General features: G+C 49.7%; 1 protein-coding gene across 7 annotated transcripts in view; it reads left to right on the top strand.

Annotated features, from left to right (window-relative positions):
• CELF2 (CUGBP, Elav-like family member 2) overlaps window positions 1-16,320 on the top strand; it is a 430,555-nt gene that overhangs the window by 388,121 nt on the left and 26,114 nt on the right. For all 7 annotated transcript variants that reach the window (XM_010854102.1, XM_010854104.1, XM_010854103.1 and 4 more), the window contains one exon: window positions 3,843-3,977. In XM_010854102.1, the coding sequence (XP_010852404.1) occupies window positions 3,843-3,977 (135 nt within the window). The remainder of the gene's footprint in view (window positions 1-3,842; window positions 3,978-16,320) is intronic.

The raw sequence follows: 16,320 nt of genomic DNA, 5'->3' as shown, positions 1-16,320 counted from the left end.
ACAAAATGAGGGAGAAGGAACCAGACATGTGAGTTCAATATCAGCAGAAGCAACACCCCCTTTCAGACAGCCGGAGCAGGGATGGGGTGGCCAGGACTGACTGTCCGTGGGGGGCTAAGCCTGCAGCAGCTGGAGGTCTAGAAAGATGCTGGTACCGGGAAGTCTGTGCAGTTCACCAGGCAGAGGACGGAGCTCGGGGTGCGTCCCCTCGGAGCCTCCTGAGCTGCCTTCGTAGCTGAGGTCCGAGGCCTTTCCCACTAGCAGTGGGGCCGCCAGGCCCCCAAGCCCCTGCCCTGAACGGGAGGGGAGGGGAGATGTCCACACTGCAGGTGAGACCCTCTGGTTACGGGAGCGCCAGGGGCAAGAAGAGCCAAAGCGTCTGTCCCCAGGGCCCTGCACGCCTGCTGTGAAGACAGTGGGATCCTGCCCCACCGGTGTCCAGGGCTCTCCCCACACCCCGCGCATGTCCCTGCGATGTGCCGATGTCAGCCATGGCCGGGGTGTCCCCCCTAGGAGGCTTTCTTGCTGGAGGGACGGTCTGGGGAACAGGCTTCAGGCCGCTACCTGGCTGGACAGAAGGACATTGCAGGGAACAGCTGCGTGTTGCCCCCGGGAGGTGGACAGGAGCGCCCATCACATCCCTCACGCCCACTGCCCGCAGGTTCCTAGGGCCGGCCTCAGCACGGCCCCTGCCCTGTGTTAGCCGGCAGCTCCGATGTTCTCGGAGAATGTCTGGCTTGACTGTATGCATCATGGTTCGGGGTCGGTGGGGGCAGGGGGGTGTTGGGATGGGGGGAGCTGTGTTCTTTGATCCAGTCTCTGTGCTGTCACTCCTGAGCTCAGATTTCTCGATTCCTCCCAATTGCTGTCGCCAAGCCCAGGGCTGTCGTTGAATGGTTTTCTACCAGGACTCGCAGCCCTTTTAGGACATTTCGTGAGAATGAGCTTCTGGGTCTGAGTCTTATTTCCAGAAACAGATAGAATTTCCCGCAGTCCCTGGCTCCGCTCCGCTCGGATGGGAGGTTTAGTTCTCGGCCCGGGGCCCGGGGTCTGTCTTATCGTGGCCGCGTGCTGACAGCTGGCGAGCTGGGCAGCACCTGCAGGTCCTGCCTCTGCTTCTCTCCACCTAAGCCCCACCTCCTTGCCCCAAACGCTCTGATGCTGGAGTCACGACGCCTCTCCTCCCCTCCTTCATCTCTGCTTTGCTAGGGTCCATGTTCTGCTCCGTAGCGGTCGGTGGTTGAACAGAGCTGGCCACTCCCAGTGTGGCACCCCAGAACCTGGCCTTCACAGTGGAGGCAGGGCAGCCCCTTGGGGTGAGGGGGGAAGGGGACACCCGGGGAGGACGGGGGGCACACAGAACCCAAGGGTGGTGGGCTGGACTCCAGGGCAACGCCGAGTGTTGGTGGGTGAGAAAAAGAAAACGCACAGACCTAATAAATATTTGCAGAATGGATTAATTAACGACTGAGGGAAATAGTCAATATTTGAAGCTGTTGTAAATACTGAAGAACGAAGAACAAACAAGAAAAACCTCGTTTGGGTCTGTAGACAATGCTCTTTATAGCAGCATGGGAACATTTCATGCTGTTGGTTGCCCTGTTCATTCATCTCCTGGGGCTCCATTTTTCACCTACTGTGAATGAACATGGCTCTGTGTGTGTGTAGGTGGGCTTGAAAGCAAATAAGACAACAGCTTTGTCCTCAAGGAGCTTAGTGTCTATGATGTGGAAGCAGGCTGCGATGAACGCGTTGGGAGTTAGATAGCAAGCCGGAGGATGACAGGTAACGAGTAAACGTGCCACTGGACGCGGCCCGTCAGTCACCCTCCAGGGGGAAGAGCCTCAGTGTCGGGAGGGCCTGCGAGGCTCTGACCCGGAGGAGCAGGCTGAGCTCCTCCACCCCAGCACCAGGCCGCGGTTCCGCAGTGCGGGTCAGAGCAGGTGTCCTGGGAAATGCAGGCTGAGGAGGGTGCTCGGCTGATGGTTACCCGTGGCCAGATGTGCAGACTGTAACATCGGTGCTAAACCCTTCTCGTGTGCACAGCTGTCTGTCCGTGCCGGTGTCTGGTCGTCTGCATTACATCCTGAGCATGTTAGAGGGGCCGCGGGGACCAGGCAGGTCCTTGCTGGTGCGCTTCATCCCACCCTGCAGCATCCCCCTAAGCCCAGCCCCTAGGCACACAAGCCAGCCTGTGGTCAGCCGCTTTCAGGAGCCACGCCCAGGGGACCCCAGGGAGATATGTGCTCAGTTCATGTTCCCCCAGCTCTGTTTTCCTCAGGCAAACCTGAAAAAATAGGCCCTGCGCTTTCCCTTCACAGGGTCCCGTCAGCACCCCCCTGCCTGACCACTGACCCAAGGCGGGGACAGAGCTTTGTCCCCAGTGGCACGTGCTCGATGGAGCAACGTCTTCACGCTGGCAGGATGCCGTTGGTGCCTTGTCCTGTTCCCAGCACCCCCAGGACCTGTGTGGGTTTGCAGAACAGGTGCTGCTTTCTCCCTAAGCCACCAGGGCTGGATGCCTCCCAGAAGGAGCCCGAGTATCACTGTGAGCAAAATGAGAACCCAGATCGCAGTATGGACCTGAGGAACTCTTTCCTGATAGGATTAAGTCCTGACGAAGGCACCTGGGGTGGAGGAGCAGGGTAGGTAAGAGAGCCTGGCTCTGAGTCCAGCTGAGGCTCCACACGGTGGCTGAGGGCTTCCAGCAGGCGTGCTCCTAGAATGTTCTCTTGCCCCTCCTCCGTCTCCCATCCCCTAGCCCTGTCATCAGGCCACTGTCTGAAAAGCGGGTTGGATTCACTATGTAAACGTGTATCAAATGCCTGGATTTGAGACATGAGAAAAAGGTAAAATGAGGCTGATAACTTCATTATCTTTCTGTGCAAAATTCCACTGTATGAGGAAAGAACTGCTGTTGCCTGCTTCTCAAATGTACATGACGGAGAAATGAATCATGGAAAAAAGACTCGGTGTAGAGAATCTCTGAACCTCTGGGGACTCAGGCGTGGAGTCTGTGCCTGGCTAGTCCCCCCAGACCTGTCAGCAGAGTTTCGTTTCTCTCCATTCTTTTCTTGATTTTCATTAGCCTGCAATTCATTCTAGTAAGTAGTTCCTCTTTGAGATACAAATATATTTAAAATACAGATATTGCAAGTAGAAATATTACGGCACTGCCATTTTTCTTCATTCTTTTCGTCAGCAAGTATTATTTGAGTTCCTGAATAAACCAAGAGAGAAGTTTGGGGGTCTGTAATGACAGTGACACTCACAGTAGTTGCTGATGATTTGGGGGGCTTATGTCATGCCAGTCACTGTGCTCAGTCACTTCAATCATTGAGTTATTTAATCTGCACAACAACCACATGAGTGAGGAGGTAAGTAACTGTTACTACTCATTCAGGAAGCAAGAATCAGAGACGTTAAGAAATCTGTCCAGAGTCACACAGCTTACAGATCCTGGAATACAGATCAGTGTAACTTCAGAGCAATAAAGCATCATTTCTTCTGTCACGCCCCGAATGCACACCTGTCGAGTCTAAGGATGGAGAGTGTACCCTGAAGCCCTCCCTCCAGGTGACAGCCTCGCAGTGGAAGGCCCTGCCGTGCGTGGTCCACACGGAAACCTCTTGCTTGTTTTTTGTGCTGAGCTGCACCGCCCAGGAAGGGGCAGTTGGGCAGAGGGTCCTGGGCTGGGACGGGACATGTGGTACCGCACGAGTCCTCAGGGCAGCTGGGTGAGTGTGCCAGCCCCAGGGCCCTCTGTGCTCATCACCTGCCTTTTCTTTTGGGAAACGGGTAAAGGGCCTGCTGCTGACGTGCCCTCTCTCTCCCCGCTGCAGGCATGAATGCTTTACAGTTACAGAACCTGGCCACGCTGGCGGCGGCTGCAGCCGCAGCCCAGACCTCAGCCACCACCACCAATGCAAATCCTCTGTCCACCACGAGCAGCGCCCTGGGAGCTCTCACCAGTCCCGGTAAGGGGTGGTCCTGCCGCTGGGAGACAGGACGCGGGGGCAGGGCCAGGTGCAGGGTGGACATGCCCAGACCCCGCCAGGCACCAGACTTAGTTCCCGCTTTACTTTGTCTTTTTAATGTATCTTTATTGAAATAGAGTTGATTTACAACGTTGTGTTCGTTTCTGCTGCACAGCAAAGTGACTCAGTTACACATATGTCGACATTCTGTTTTATATTCTTTTCCATTACGGATTATGCCTGGATTTTGAATATAGTTCCTGTGCTGTACAGGAGGACCGCATTGCTTGTCCATTCTATACAGAACAGTTTGCATCTGCCAATTCCAAACTCAGTTCATTCCCGCCCTGCTCCCCTCCTGGTAGCCACAAGTCTGTTCTCTGTGTCGTTTTATGCCCTAATTTAGATTCACACATAAGTGGCAGCATGTGGTCTCTGTCTTTGTCTAAGTATGATAACCTCTGGTTGCGTCTTGTCTGACTTACTGCACTTGGTATGATAATCTCTAGTTGATACTGCTGCAGATGGCTTTTTTTTTTAATGGCTGAGTACTGTTCTATTGTATACATGCACCACGTCTTGTTTATCCATTCAGCAGGCAGTGGGCATTTGGGCTGTTTCTGGGTCTTGGCTACTATGAATAGTGCTGTTATGAACATAGGTGTGCAGTTACCCTTTAAAGAAACAAAAGTTTGAGCATGTGCATTTTTATCTTCCAAGGATAAAATGAGAAGAAAAACTTTGTGAGGGAATTCTCACACATTCCTTTTGTTTGAAAATTGTGCCGTCCCTTCCATCCTGGTGAAGTTGCCCAGTGACGAGGCGCCTCATTCCCTCAGGAATGCTCTTTTCTCCTGGTTTTGTGGTGGTGGTTTGTTTTTAGCAGTGTAAGAATTCCCTGTTAAAACTCAAAACCCCGAATCATCATCTGTGATACTTCACACCAGCTTCATCCTTTACTTGTGGTTTTCAGCGTGGAGGTCCAGAGGGGACCGTCTTTGTTGCTCCTCTGTGGTCGCCTTCTGGGCCATGTCATTTAAAGTGAGGTTTTCTTTCCCCCCTCCTTAGAAATTCTGTTGCCTTATTCAAAGGCAGATGCTGTTTTCTTTTTCATATGAGCCAGACCAAATGTGGTTGCTTAGACACCAGGATTTGTTTTTTAAAAAGTGTTTTGCTGGCTTGCCTTCCTCTCTGGGTTTTCTGGGCCTTGATGGATGATCTCACCTTCTGCTCTGGTACGCGGAGGCGCTGGCCTGGACAACATCCAGGCCCCTTTCTAACTAACAACCCCACGGCCCTCTATCGGCCACTCGGAAAAGACGAGCTAACTGGCCCCTACACTTCTCTGTAACAATGCAGGGTTTTCTTCTAGAAGAATAGAGAAGGAACACTACAGTGCCCAGTAGACCAGCCTTCTTCAGGCAACCACCTTCAGGGAGGACAGACGCCCCACAGCCCTTAATTTGTTACTGAACACTGTGTTTCTAACTCATTTCCCTCTGAGTTCAGTGTTGAGGGAGGAACTTAAGAGATGTTGAGGAAAGGCTGGACAGTGTATCCATCACCTCATCTCAGAGCAACAGCATGTGGGACGTTGCCTTCATTCTTGAAATGTCTTCAAAAACATACCATGACAACATGTGGGCCTCGTTCCACACAACAGATAATACTCCTGAAAAATCAGCTTTGTAATTTTTTCAAGAGACTAAGCTATAACTAATGCAAAACATAAACTGGTTATTTAAATACATCCTTTTAAAGAAATATGCGTTTTTGACATAGTGTATTCTCCCTTATGAAAATAACAGTGATTTTTTTTTTTCTTAAAAATACAAGTATTTGACCTCACTAGTGTCCTTGTTTTAGAAATTAGACTGAAGAGTGTTTTGCTAAATAAGAAAAATAAGAATTAACCATCTCGGGCTTCCCCAACAGTCCGGTGGTTAAGACTCTGTGTTTCCACTACGTGGGTGCTGGTGTGACCCCTGGCCGGGGAACTAAGATCTTGCATGCTGTGAGGCCAAAAAAAAAAAAAGAAACATCTCCCTGTGAGGACTGTGAAAAGATTATATTAAAACAGCAGTCTGAATACCTGAAACTAATACAATATTGTAAATCAACTATAAAAATTTTTAGCCCAATAAAAATTTTTTTAAAAAAAACACTGTATATGGTTTTATATACATAGACCGTTTGTCAGCATTTTTAACTGATATTTTTAACTATATTTTATTTGGAGTGAAAAAACTAAACACTTCTCAAGATCTGAGGGGTGTTTTATTTGTTTATATAAAAAGGAAAAGGATTAGGTCTTTTTTTTTTTTTTAAGAGAAAACACTATTAACTTTAATTTGGCAGAAATAGATGATTGTAATTTTTCCAACTACGGCTGACTCCCTTTTATTGAGAGTAAAAAGAAGAAACCACATCATTGATAACAAGGTAGGGGAAAAAAGAACACTTTTTCCCCTAAAGACTCTTCCTTACATGGCAAGGAGGCAGTCTGCTATTTGGTTCACCAGGCTTTAAAGAGTTTAACATTGTCACTACATTGAAATTATTCTCCTGTTCCAGAAGCAACCAGTATCATAAATGGACATTTTGGTGAAGGGTATGTGGCCTGTTGTTTGCTTGGGAAGCTTCATTCAACTTTATGAAAATTCATTCTTCCATTGTGACAGCTGGGTTGGGAATGTGCCTTGGTTCCAGGGAATTGGAATTAATATTCCACCATTTTGTTCTCCTTTAGTAGAAGGCTCGTGGGTTTAGGAAGCCAAGTGCAAAAGCGTCTGTCAGCTCATCAGTGTTGATACTGTAATTGATAGCTAGTGCTCTCAAGTGACTGTGCAGCCTTAGGCGCTGGCCTGGGTGCTGGGGACACAGCCAGGAGCAGGACACACTCCCGCCCCCGGGGGCCTCCTGTCTGTTCCGGGAATCCGAACAGGGAGCAGTCACGGGTGCCGTGTGTATGCCAGGCAAGCGCTGCGATCTTCGCAGGCAGAATAAGATGGAGAGAGGGGGTGGAAGGAGGCTTTCCCCTTCTGAAAGGTGGCGTTTGAGCAGAAACCTGAGGAAGGTGATGGAAGCATGGAGATGATCCGGGGCAGGGGTGTCCAGGCAGAGGACCGAGCAGGAATAGGCTGCGAGGAGGAGGAGGAGGACTGGCGTGACGCCATCCTGAGGAAACAGTGAGAGGTGAGGTCCATGTCTGCGGATCCACGTTAATTCCATCCAGTATGGTCAGGAATGCGAGGACGGAGTGACCTTCTTAAAATGCAGAGCACTCGAACAGCCTAGGAAGAGTATGTAAGGAAACTTGAAACATACTTGGCCATTTTCAGCTTTTTTCCTGAGACCTGAATGAAAGGGAAAATGTGTCCTGAGATGTATTTTCTTTCTTCCAACCCCAGCCAGGCATCCTTCCCTTTGCTCTTCACATGGCGTCCGGCCCAACCAGAAATCCTGCCAAGCACTGTGTCAGGGAGATGGGTTTCTCTCTTCTGTGTTGAGCAGAGCTTTGCATAAGAGCCGAAAATGTTTCATTAGAGTCCTGAAATGTGGGCAGCAGAAGCAATTTAAATCTACATTTCAATTATTTATCTTAAGTGTAACTAAGAAAATCTGGTGTTTAAGTGAAAGTAAATTATTTGTCTTATTTCCATCAGGGACTCTTCAAAATCACAGAAAACATGGTTAGTAACAATTCATGACTCTCCACTTCATCAGAACAATTTCCCAGGAAATAAAAGGGATGGAATGCTAGTCCCAAGGCCAGTGTGTTTTTTGTGTTGTTGTTTTTTTTTTTTTAATAATTAAAAAAAGGGGGGGGGTGCTTCCTGTTGAACCATGCATAACCAGCCAATCCATTCAAACGGAAAGCAGAGCTTCATCTACCGGCCTGCCCAGGTTTTGGTTCAACTGTTCTTGAGACATCTCTTGTGCTTCAGACAAATCCATCTCGGAAGTACAGGGACAGCTCAGCACCCGCAAACTATTCATTTTTTAACAATTGTTATGTATCATTTCAGTTCTGTACACCCAGGAACAAACTCCCTAAGCATTATTACAAATGATTTTAAACAGTCTATGCTTTAAAACATGAAAGATTAAGCATTATTTTTTTGTAAAAAAAAAAAAAAAAAGATCCCCTTAGGCAATAAATATAGGTTTCTTTGACTCCTGGCCTTGCAATAAACATGAAAATAGTCTCAGTTGCCCTTGGTTGGAATAAGTGTTTCATGCAGTTATCAGATGGTAAGGAGTAAAATTTAAAAATCAGGAAAGAATAAAAACCAGGTAAATGCATTATTATGCCTTTTATGCATTTCTTATGGGTCTTTTGAAGCCTGATTTAATCGTGTTTCTTGTCTTTTATTTTGGTATGATAATTTTCCCTTTTGTTTACTATGGTCTTCTATGTATTTAATTAATTCTTGGGTCATTTCTTCTTACCCCATTTCGAACCTGTTGTTGAGACATGAGTCTCAGTATTGGTAGAAAGGGATAAAGTGTAAGGTGTGTGGCTGGGTCTTAAAGATACTAATGTCTGCCCGGCTTGTGGCTCTGTTGCCTTGGCCTGCGGTTCTGAGAGCGTGGACATACGCGTCAGCATTCCCACTTGCGAGCATCTCTCTGGCGTTTTCTGTCCAAAGCCTAACGTCATGTCTGTGTACATCATCCTGCTGCCCTTCTACTTTCTTTTTTAAAAATATGTTTTAAAATTCTCTAATCTTTCTGTAAGTGCATTCAGTCAAGTGCACACTTCAGGCTAACAGATCATTTCTTTCAAGGGTAAAGCACATTTTTAAATACTTGGGCACGTTCTCCCGTTCCCACCGTTGGCTTTCCCCTGAGTTTTTTCTGTGGAGTCTAGGCAGCGTCTTTTCCCACCTTTGAGACATGGCCTCCTCCTCAGAGGCTGCAACAGACACTGCGTCCCAGGGACAGGGGGACACTTCCTCGTGGACTCCTTGAGGGAAATGAATCTCATGTTCCTATGAGATTCAGACCTGCCCTGGCTCCTCACGTAAGAAGGGCTGGCGAGTGGTGTGTCATCCACCAGCGTTACCAGGCTGGCTGAGTGGTGGGGACTCAGAAGTCATCCTCCGAGTCATCCCAGAGCCCTTCAGTGTCATGAGAGGCTTCCCCCTCTCCTTCCCCCAAGGGTCCTCACACGTGTGTCACACGAGAGCTCGCCTCGTTTGGAAGAGGTTGATTTAACCTGAATTCCCGAGCCTTCTGAGAGCTTGGGCAGGCAAGTCCATGAGAAGGGGTTGGACTTGCGCCACCCCTCCGGTCCATTGCATGCAAGGGACAGTCGGTGAAGCCTGGAGGGACAGGAGAGAAGGACAGACAGACAGCAGGCTCTGGGAGAGGGCGTCCTTCAGGCTGCTGTGGTGATGCCACAACCTCGGGAAGACTAAAGCCAGCCACTCTTCCACAAGCCTGTTCTTGCCGCATGGAGACATCCTCTTTCTCTCGCTGACCCATCCTCGGCCCCTGCGGGACCTTCTCAGCCAGCCTGTGGTCCACTGTCCTTAATCGGTCACCGTGTCCAGTCGATTTTCTCTCTCTTTTCCTCCAGCACCTACACACCCCCACTGGGTGAAGTTCCCTTTTCCCTGCGCTGTGTCTTCATGGCGCTGAGCTAACACTTAGAAAGCTGCCCAGCCCAGGGGGTGGCAGTAGATACGGTCCTCCCCTTTGCTGCAGAGCTTGACTTTCTGCAAGTCTGACCCTGGGTGCGCAGACGCTCCCTGTCGTGCGTTCATAGAGCTGTGGCTTCGCTTAGGACTTGCTCTTACTTTGTTTGGGGTGCACGTTCTCAGTATTTGAGATAGGGGCTTTCGTTCCCTGCTTTAGAGGCTCTGGAGACCATGCTGTGTCCATGATTCAGTATAAACGTTGCCTTGCACGGTCCCAGGCATCATGTGTGGGGCCCTTGTGAGGCGTGTGTGAGCTCAGAGGCATGTCTGCTGCACAACACAAGCACTCGGTGAGACCTTTCCCCCCACCCGACCCCAGACTCTCTCTCCCACTGTCTGACATAACCTTGGTATCACCACTGCCACTGGTAAAAGCGTGTATGGATTGCCTGTGTTTTGTATTAAATGAAAAAGCAACAACACTTTTAGTCACAACTTCTCAGAAGTTTATGACCTAAGGTCTGTGCTTTAAGACTTAAAAGCAGCAAAATATAAATGCTACTTTCGTAGGTGGCTTAGTCCCATAAACTGGATGCAGTGGCCACATGCACAAAACAAGCAGGATGCCCCAACTTGGATTCTTCCGGTGGAAGAGCGGGAATCAGATAAGGTCCACCGTGTGAGTGACGGGAAAGATCCTGTCTTAATGGGTGACTTTTAACAGGAGAGTCAGCACTGGAGCCAGAACTTTAAGATGAGTTAAGCTTTCTGAGGTAGAAATGGAAGATTTATCAGATGTGTCAGGTGTGAGAAAATACAGAAAAGGCATTCTGTCAGCAAATGGAAATCCATCTCCCTTTTCACAAGCGTGAGATAGACGGGAAATAGGAACCAGGGAGAGAGGGAGAGCCCTGGAAGCCGTGGCTGAGAAGCTGGGACTTCCTCTTGCAGGCGGTAAAGAGCCAGGTGAGGACTCTGAGCGCAGGGGTGTCAGCGAGGCTTGGGTGCTGACTGGATGTGAGGGAGCAGAGGGAAAGAGGTGCGGACGGAAGTGTGCCGAGTATGGGGACCCCAACGCAGCATCCTCATCAGCAGAGAGAGGGCGGCCGGGAGCAGGCGGAGCTTGCGGTGGAAGGTGCTCCGTACTCAGGCACGCTGAGCAATGGCACGCGTGAACTGGTGTGTCGTGTAAATACATCCCGCAGGCAGGGTCCCTGACCCTTGAGCTTGTCCCAGAGCAGCTGCAGAGGTGGGCAGGTGTCAGTGTGGTCTTGAGGGGGACCATCGAGCCAGAAGCACAGCAGAGCAGCAGGCTGGGGGGTGAAGCCCTGACCCTCGCCTGTGTTTGCGGGGCAGAGGGGAGGAGCCATGTGGTGGGAAGGGAGCCCTGAGGAAGCGTGGTTTCAGGGAACCAAGCGTGGGAGTTTCAAGCAGGAAGGAGATCGAGATGAGGGCAGAGAAGAGGTGTTTGAGTTTGGCCACGGTCGGGCAGTTCACCTCCCACCCCGAGTGGTTGGTTCACTGTGATAGTGGAAAGGATGTCACAGTCCTGGAGGCCGTGAGAGGGGGCGTGAGACTGGAGCCAGGAGCTATGTGTTTATAGATGACATCTTCCTGCAGTGTAGTGATTTTTTTTAAGTCTAGAAGGGTCAATAGAAGGAGAAATTTTACGATGGAGAAAGACATATTTCTAGACTTAAGAGGTGGACCAGAGGTGATGAGAAGCCAAAGAGAGGCAAAAACTGATGGACTGAAGGGGGAAGGACTCAAACCCTCCTCTCTGGTGCCTGAAACAGCGGCTTGTGTGAGGCCCCATCCCCATCCCACCTTCAGAGCTGTCGCCTAGCACTGGGTTAGACACTCATATACAGGACAGGGCACAGAGCAGAGAGGATGCTCAGTGAGTGGACTGGGCGCCCTGAAGAGAGGGAACACTTCCACCACTGAGACCCACAGGACTGGGGAGGCTGTGAAGGCTTTGAGACAGAAAGGTATTCACAACACACGCAAGACAAGAACGTACATGTCTAGGGCTCGAAACCATAAAAAATTCATGCCCGGTGCAGAGGTTTAAAAAAATTGTTAAAAGAATGCGATAGAGGAACTACAGTTTCACTTCCATTTAGAATACGTGGCCATCCTGACCAAGAGCTGGAAGGCTGTGACTTAGAGCAAGTCATTTCATCTTTGTTTAGTTTCTCCACTGTGAAATCGAATTGTCCATTTCTACATTTACTGAATTATCGAGGGAATGTGTATATAATGTATGCTATTGCTTTTTAAGACGGCATTAAAGTATCATATGGGGAAGATGATTATTTTGGAATGACACTAAATTCTGCTCCTCTGAACAATAAGAAATTGGTTAAACCTGGAATAAGCCCCAGTGATATTTTTTTCTCTGAACATTTGACTTTGGAAAGCAAATACCTCCCCACTGTTCCTAAAAATATTAGACTATAAATGCAGGGAGTAGAGCCTTTCCTTCCTTCTTTCTACTCTGGGACTTCACTGAAGAAGTTGGCTGTGAACTTCAAACTTGATTTGAGGTCACAGAATCAACACACCCTGCTTATCAAAGACAGAATGGCCACCGTGGGAGTAAAGAGAGCATGGTAACTTTGACCGGACCCATTTCCTTATAGCTGTCGTCACTGAGGGTAAAGCCCTTGGTGAGTGGTGGCTTTTTTTCAGGCAGTATACTGAGCATGTGCTCTGTGGTCAGTCATTTCCCAAGGAAACCATGCAAGTAGCTGACGGGTGATTCACAGCATCTCAGACCTTGGACTCTGCCGGGTAGCCTCTCGCCAGCCGTGTGCTCCTATTATCCTCAGGGAAAGCTGCCTCTTTCCAGGACGTCCTAAGACCAGCATCCAGACAGGTCTTCCAGGACCCTCCCAGGGACTTGCTTTCTACAGAAATCTGTGTTCCTCATGTTTCCTCTCTAGAGCCTGATCAAACAGTAATCTGACCCGTTTCATAAGTACCTGGAATCTTTAAGATCATTCATTCATGAAGGTGCCTCCCTCTGTGATCCACACGAGGAAACGGAAGCCTGCAAGGTCAAGTGACCTGCGGAGGAAACACAGGCTGTTAACCGCAGCTGAGGGGTCACCGCTCCTGCCGCCCCAGGAAACGTTCAAAAGCAGGAGCTCCTGGGCACCTAGAATTATATTTCAGGTTGAAATCACCATGAATTTTTTTCAAGCTGTGTCCATGACCATCTGTTGAAAAAAAAAAAAAAGGCAAATACCTGAGGCCAGCTACAGGAAGGGTGTGGTTTTAGTTTGGTGATTCATAAGCAAAATATCACTAGATGAGAAAGCAGGTCCAATTTGTCCTTTCCTTTGCTCTATTCTTGTTTGATCCAGGTAGACTGGAGTTTATATAAAACTGTTTAAGTTTATGGCCCCAAATGACACCGTCACTCTCGTGTCCCTCTTTACGGACGGGGGAGGACCCTGGAGACGAGCTGAGGTGAGGAGGTGCGCAGCTGGCTGGCAGCCCTGGAGTACATGCTTTCTTAGTAGCGCCCCCCCAGTGACAGCCCCAGGGAGCACTGGAGATGAAACTAAAGCAAGGAAAACGGTGGGACCTTTGTGGGCACAGAGGGGATGATACTGCCCACGTCCATTCCCATACCACTCTCTCATCTTTGGAGACGTCCCCTGTCATAGAGTAATGCCTCAAAAGGGGCTCAGAGTCCCTGCAAGGGACTTCTTCTAGCCAGCCCTGCAGACGTGGAGGCTTCCTCTGGCCCATCTGCAGAACTTGTCTGTCCCAGCGTGGCACAAGCCAGGTTGCTGACTGAGCTCCCTGTGAGTTGGAAGCGGGTTAGTGAAGGAAGAAGATGATGCGGGTGTTTGTGGGATAATGGGCATGCACATTACAGATGGCTGGGCACTGAGATCAGAACACCGTAGCAGCTTTCAATGTCCTTTTCAAACAGCCTCCTCCCACCCTGTCATCTCTCCTCTCCCCATCCCTCCCCCTGAAAAATCCTTTTAGGGAAGAAATGGAAGTAAGAGGTGTGGTTATTGTGGAGTAACTAGGCCCCGCGGGAGAGGAGGTGCCGGGCTCCCCCTCGGGTTGTGGTGAGCTAACGACAGAGGCGCCCTTGTCGCCGCTTCACCACTCTGCCCCCTTGGGAGCATCCGCGCTGTGTGACGCAGAGCAGTGCCTGCAGGCTCCGCTGTCCTGAGTGCGTCTGGTCAGTGCCCCCTTGGGAGCATCCGCGCTGTGTGACGCAGAGCAGTGCCTGCAGGCTCCGCTGTCCTGAGTGCGTCTGGTCAGTGCAGGCAGTGTTCTCTTCTGTTTGCAGTTGTTGTGTTTCCTAAACCACAAAGCTACTGTGCTTTCAGTGTCTTGCACATACGCTGAAGGCAGATTCTTGGTGTCTTCTGTTGATGTCGTTTCATTGTAGCTTTTTGAAACTCCTGTGGTCCACCGTGGAACTCTGCCCAGTGTTATGTGGCAGCCTGGATGCGCAGGGGTTTGTAGAGAGAATGGATATATGTATATGTGTATGTACACTTGAGTCCCTTCTCTCTTCACAGCATTGTTTGCTAATTGGCTATACCCCAATACAAAATTGAAAGTTAAAAAAATCTTGCAGTCCAGGAAAAGTGGGGAGAGGGTTCACAGGTGGAGATGGAGGCACTGGGTTCCTAGGAAGCATGATCATCTCTGGGACCAAGTACTGGAGACAGGACTTGCCAGGGCGCCCATAAAACGACGGAGAGAAGGTTCCGCTTCATTTAGGAAGGATGGTGCAGACGTGGTCAGTGTCAGAGGCTGGTGCCCCAAATGGCCACTTTCCTACTTCTCTGGCTGGATATGGAATCTGTGAAAGGGGGAAGAGCCGCATTCTGTCCATTGAGCAGTCGGCCTCCCGCCAGATTGCTTGTCACCCCGCCTCGTGCAGAGAATAAGAAGGAAGCCGCACCTCCTCTGTGTCCCTGCTCACAGTCCAGGGAAAGGGGGACGAGGCCGTCAGGACTGGCTCAGACCTTTCCAGGGGCCGCGCCAGCGTGTAGCCTCAGAAACCTCAGGGGACTCTGGTTCCTTCCGCAGAAACTGCATCAGGGGCCCTCTCTGCTCCTGACCTGACCCCGGTTCCCCTCCCTCTCCAGCACCCTCACCCCTCCCAGCTTGTCTTCAGAAGGCCCAGAACCGAGTTGCCATGTGGGGTCACATACACATGGCTCTGATGGGTCACGTGGCTGTTCCGCCTGCTGGCTGGCCATGCTCAACACCTCTTTGGCCTGCTTGGTGGTTGAGAGCCGGCGGTACTGCAGGCATGAAACATGGCGTGTGACCAGGTCGGTCCATCACTGCGTGGAAAGTGAGGCAGCTCTGCCCCCCATTCCCCCCTGCACCCCACGCTCCTCTGGCTTTGAGGTACAGCCTATCCCCTGCATGGAGCATCCTTTGACTAAAAGAGATGCCGTGGGCAAAGATGAACCAACATTTACCACCTTCTCTTGAAACGCTCCTGTGCCACCTTGTAAACAGTTTAATTGAGAAAGCAGAGGATACGGTTCTTAGTGGAGACAGAAGGGAATTTTAATTTTAGGTGGGCAGAACGCAGGCAGCCTCCTGCCAGGCTGCCAGCACAGAAATAAGGAAAACAGGCATGTCAATGGCATTTAGTACATCTCTTTGTTTTGTGTAGAGGGGCTTCTCTGTTGTGTTTCTCCTGAATATTTGAAGTACTCGATTGAGACTGGTTGTGTGACAAATTTAAGTTTTCCTTTTGCTTTAAAGAGATTATTTTCTAGAACCCAGAAGGTTCTTAAAGGCAGCCAGATACACAACTGAGATATCTTTTCCAATTTAGACTTAAACTGGGGTAAATTTTCGGAGTATTGTCCAAAGCACTGGCGCACACGGAGTCTTCTCACGTTAAGGCAAGTTGTTCAGCTCCGTTAATCTCATGTCTGGTTCCTCGCCCCATCTGTCTACTTGGACTACCCAAGAGCAGCACAACAAGGGGGCACAAGACCACAGTGCACTACAGCCAGTCTTCTGGGGTTTTAAATAAATAGAAAAGCAAAATAGAGACCTCCAACTTGCATATGTTTTTTTAATTTTTGTTTTATATTGGCATATAGCTGATTTACAGTGTTGTGTTAGTTTCAGATATACAGCAGAGTGATTCAGTTATATACACGTCCATTCTTTTTCAGATTCTTTTCTCATATAGGTTATTAGAGAGTATTGAGTAGAGTTCCCTGTGCTCTACAGTAGGTCCTTCAGTTCAGTTCAGTTCAGTCGCTCAGTTGTGTCCGACTCTTTGCGACGCCATGAATTGCAGCACGCCAGGCCTCCCCGTCCATCACCAACTCCCGGAGTTCACTCAGACTCACGTCCATGGAGTCAGTGATGCCATCCAGCCATCTCATCCTCTGTCGTCCCCTTCTCCTCCTGCCCCCAATCCCTCCCAGCAGCAGAGTCTTTTCCAATGAGTCAACTCTTCGCATGAGCTGGCCAAAGTACTGGAGTTTCAGCTTTAGCATCATTCCTTCCAAAGAACACCCAGGACTGATCTCCTTTAGAATGGACTGGTTGGATCTCCTTGCAGTCCAAGGGACTCTCAAGAGTCTTCTCCAACACCACAGTTCAAGAGCATCAATTCTTCGGCGCTCAGCTTTCTTCACAGTCCAACTCTCATATCCATACATGACCACTGGAAAAAC

The sequence above is a fragment of the Bison bison genome, unplaced genomic scaffold (genome assembly GCF_000754665.1).
Source record: "Bison bison bison isolate TAMUID 2011002044 unplaced genomic scaffold, Bison_UMD1.0 scf7180017864337, whole genome shotgun sequence".
NCBI lineage: Eukaryota > Metazoa > Chordata > Mammalia > Artiodactyla > Bovidae > Bison > Bison bison.
Note: the sequence above shows the minus strand (reverse complement) of the source record. Positions and strands in the feature narration are given on the sequence as shown.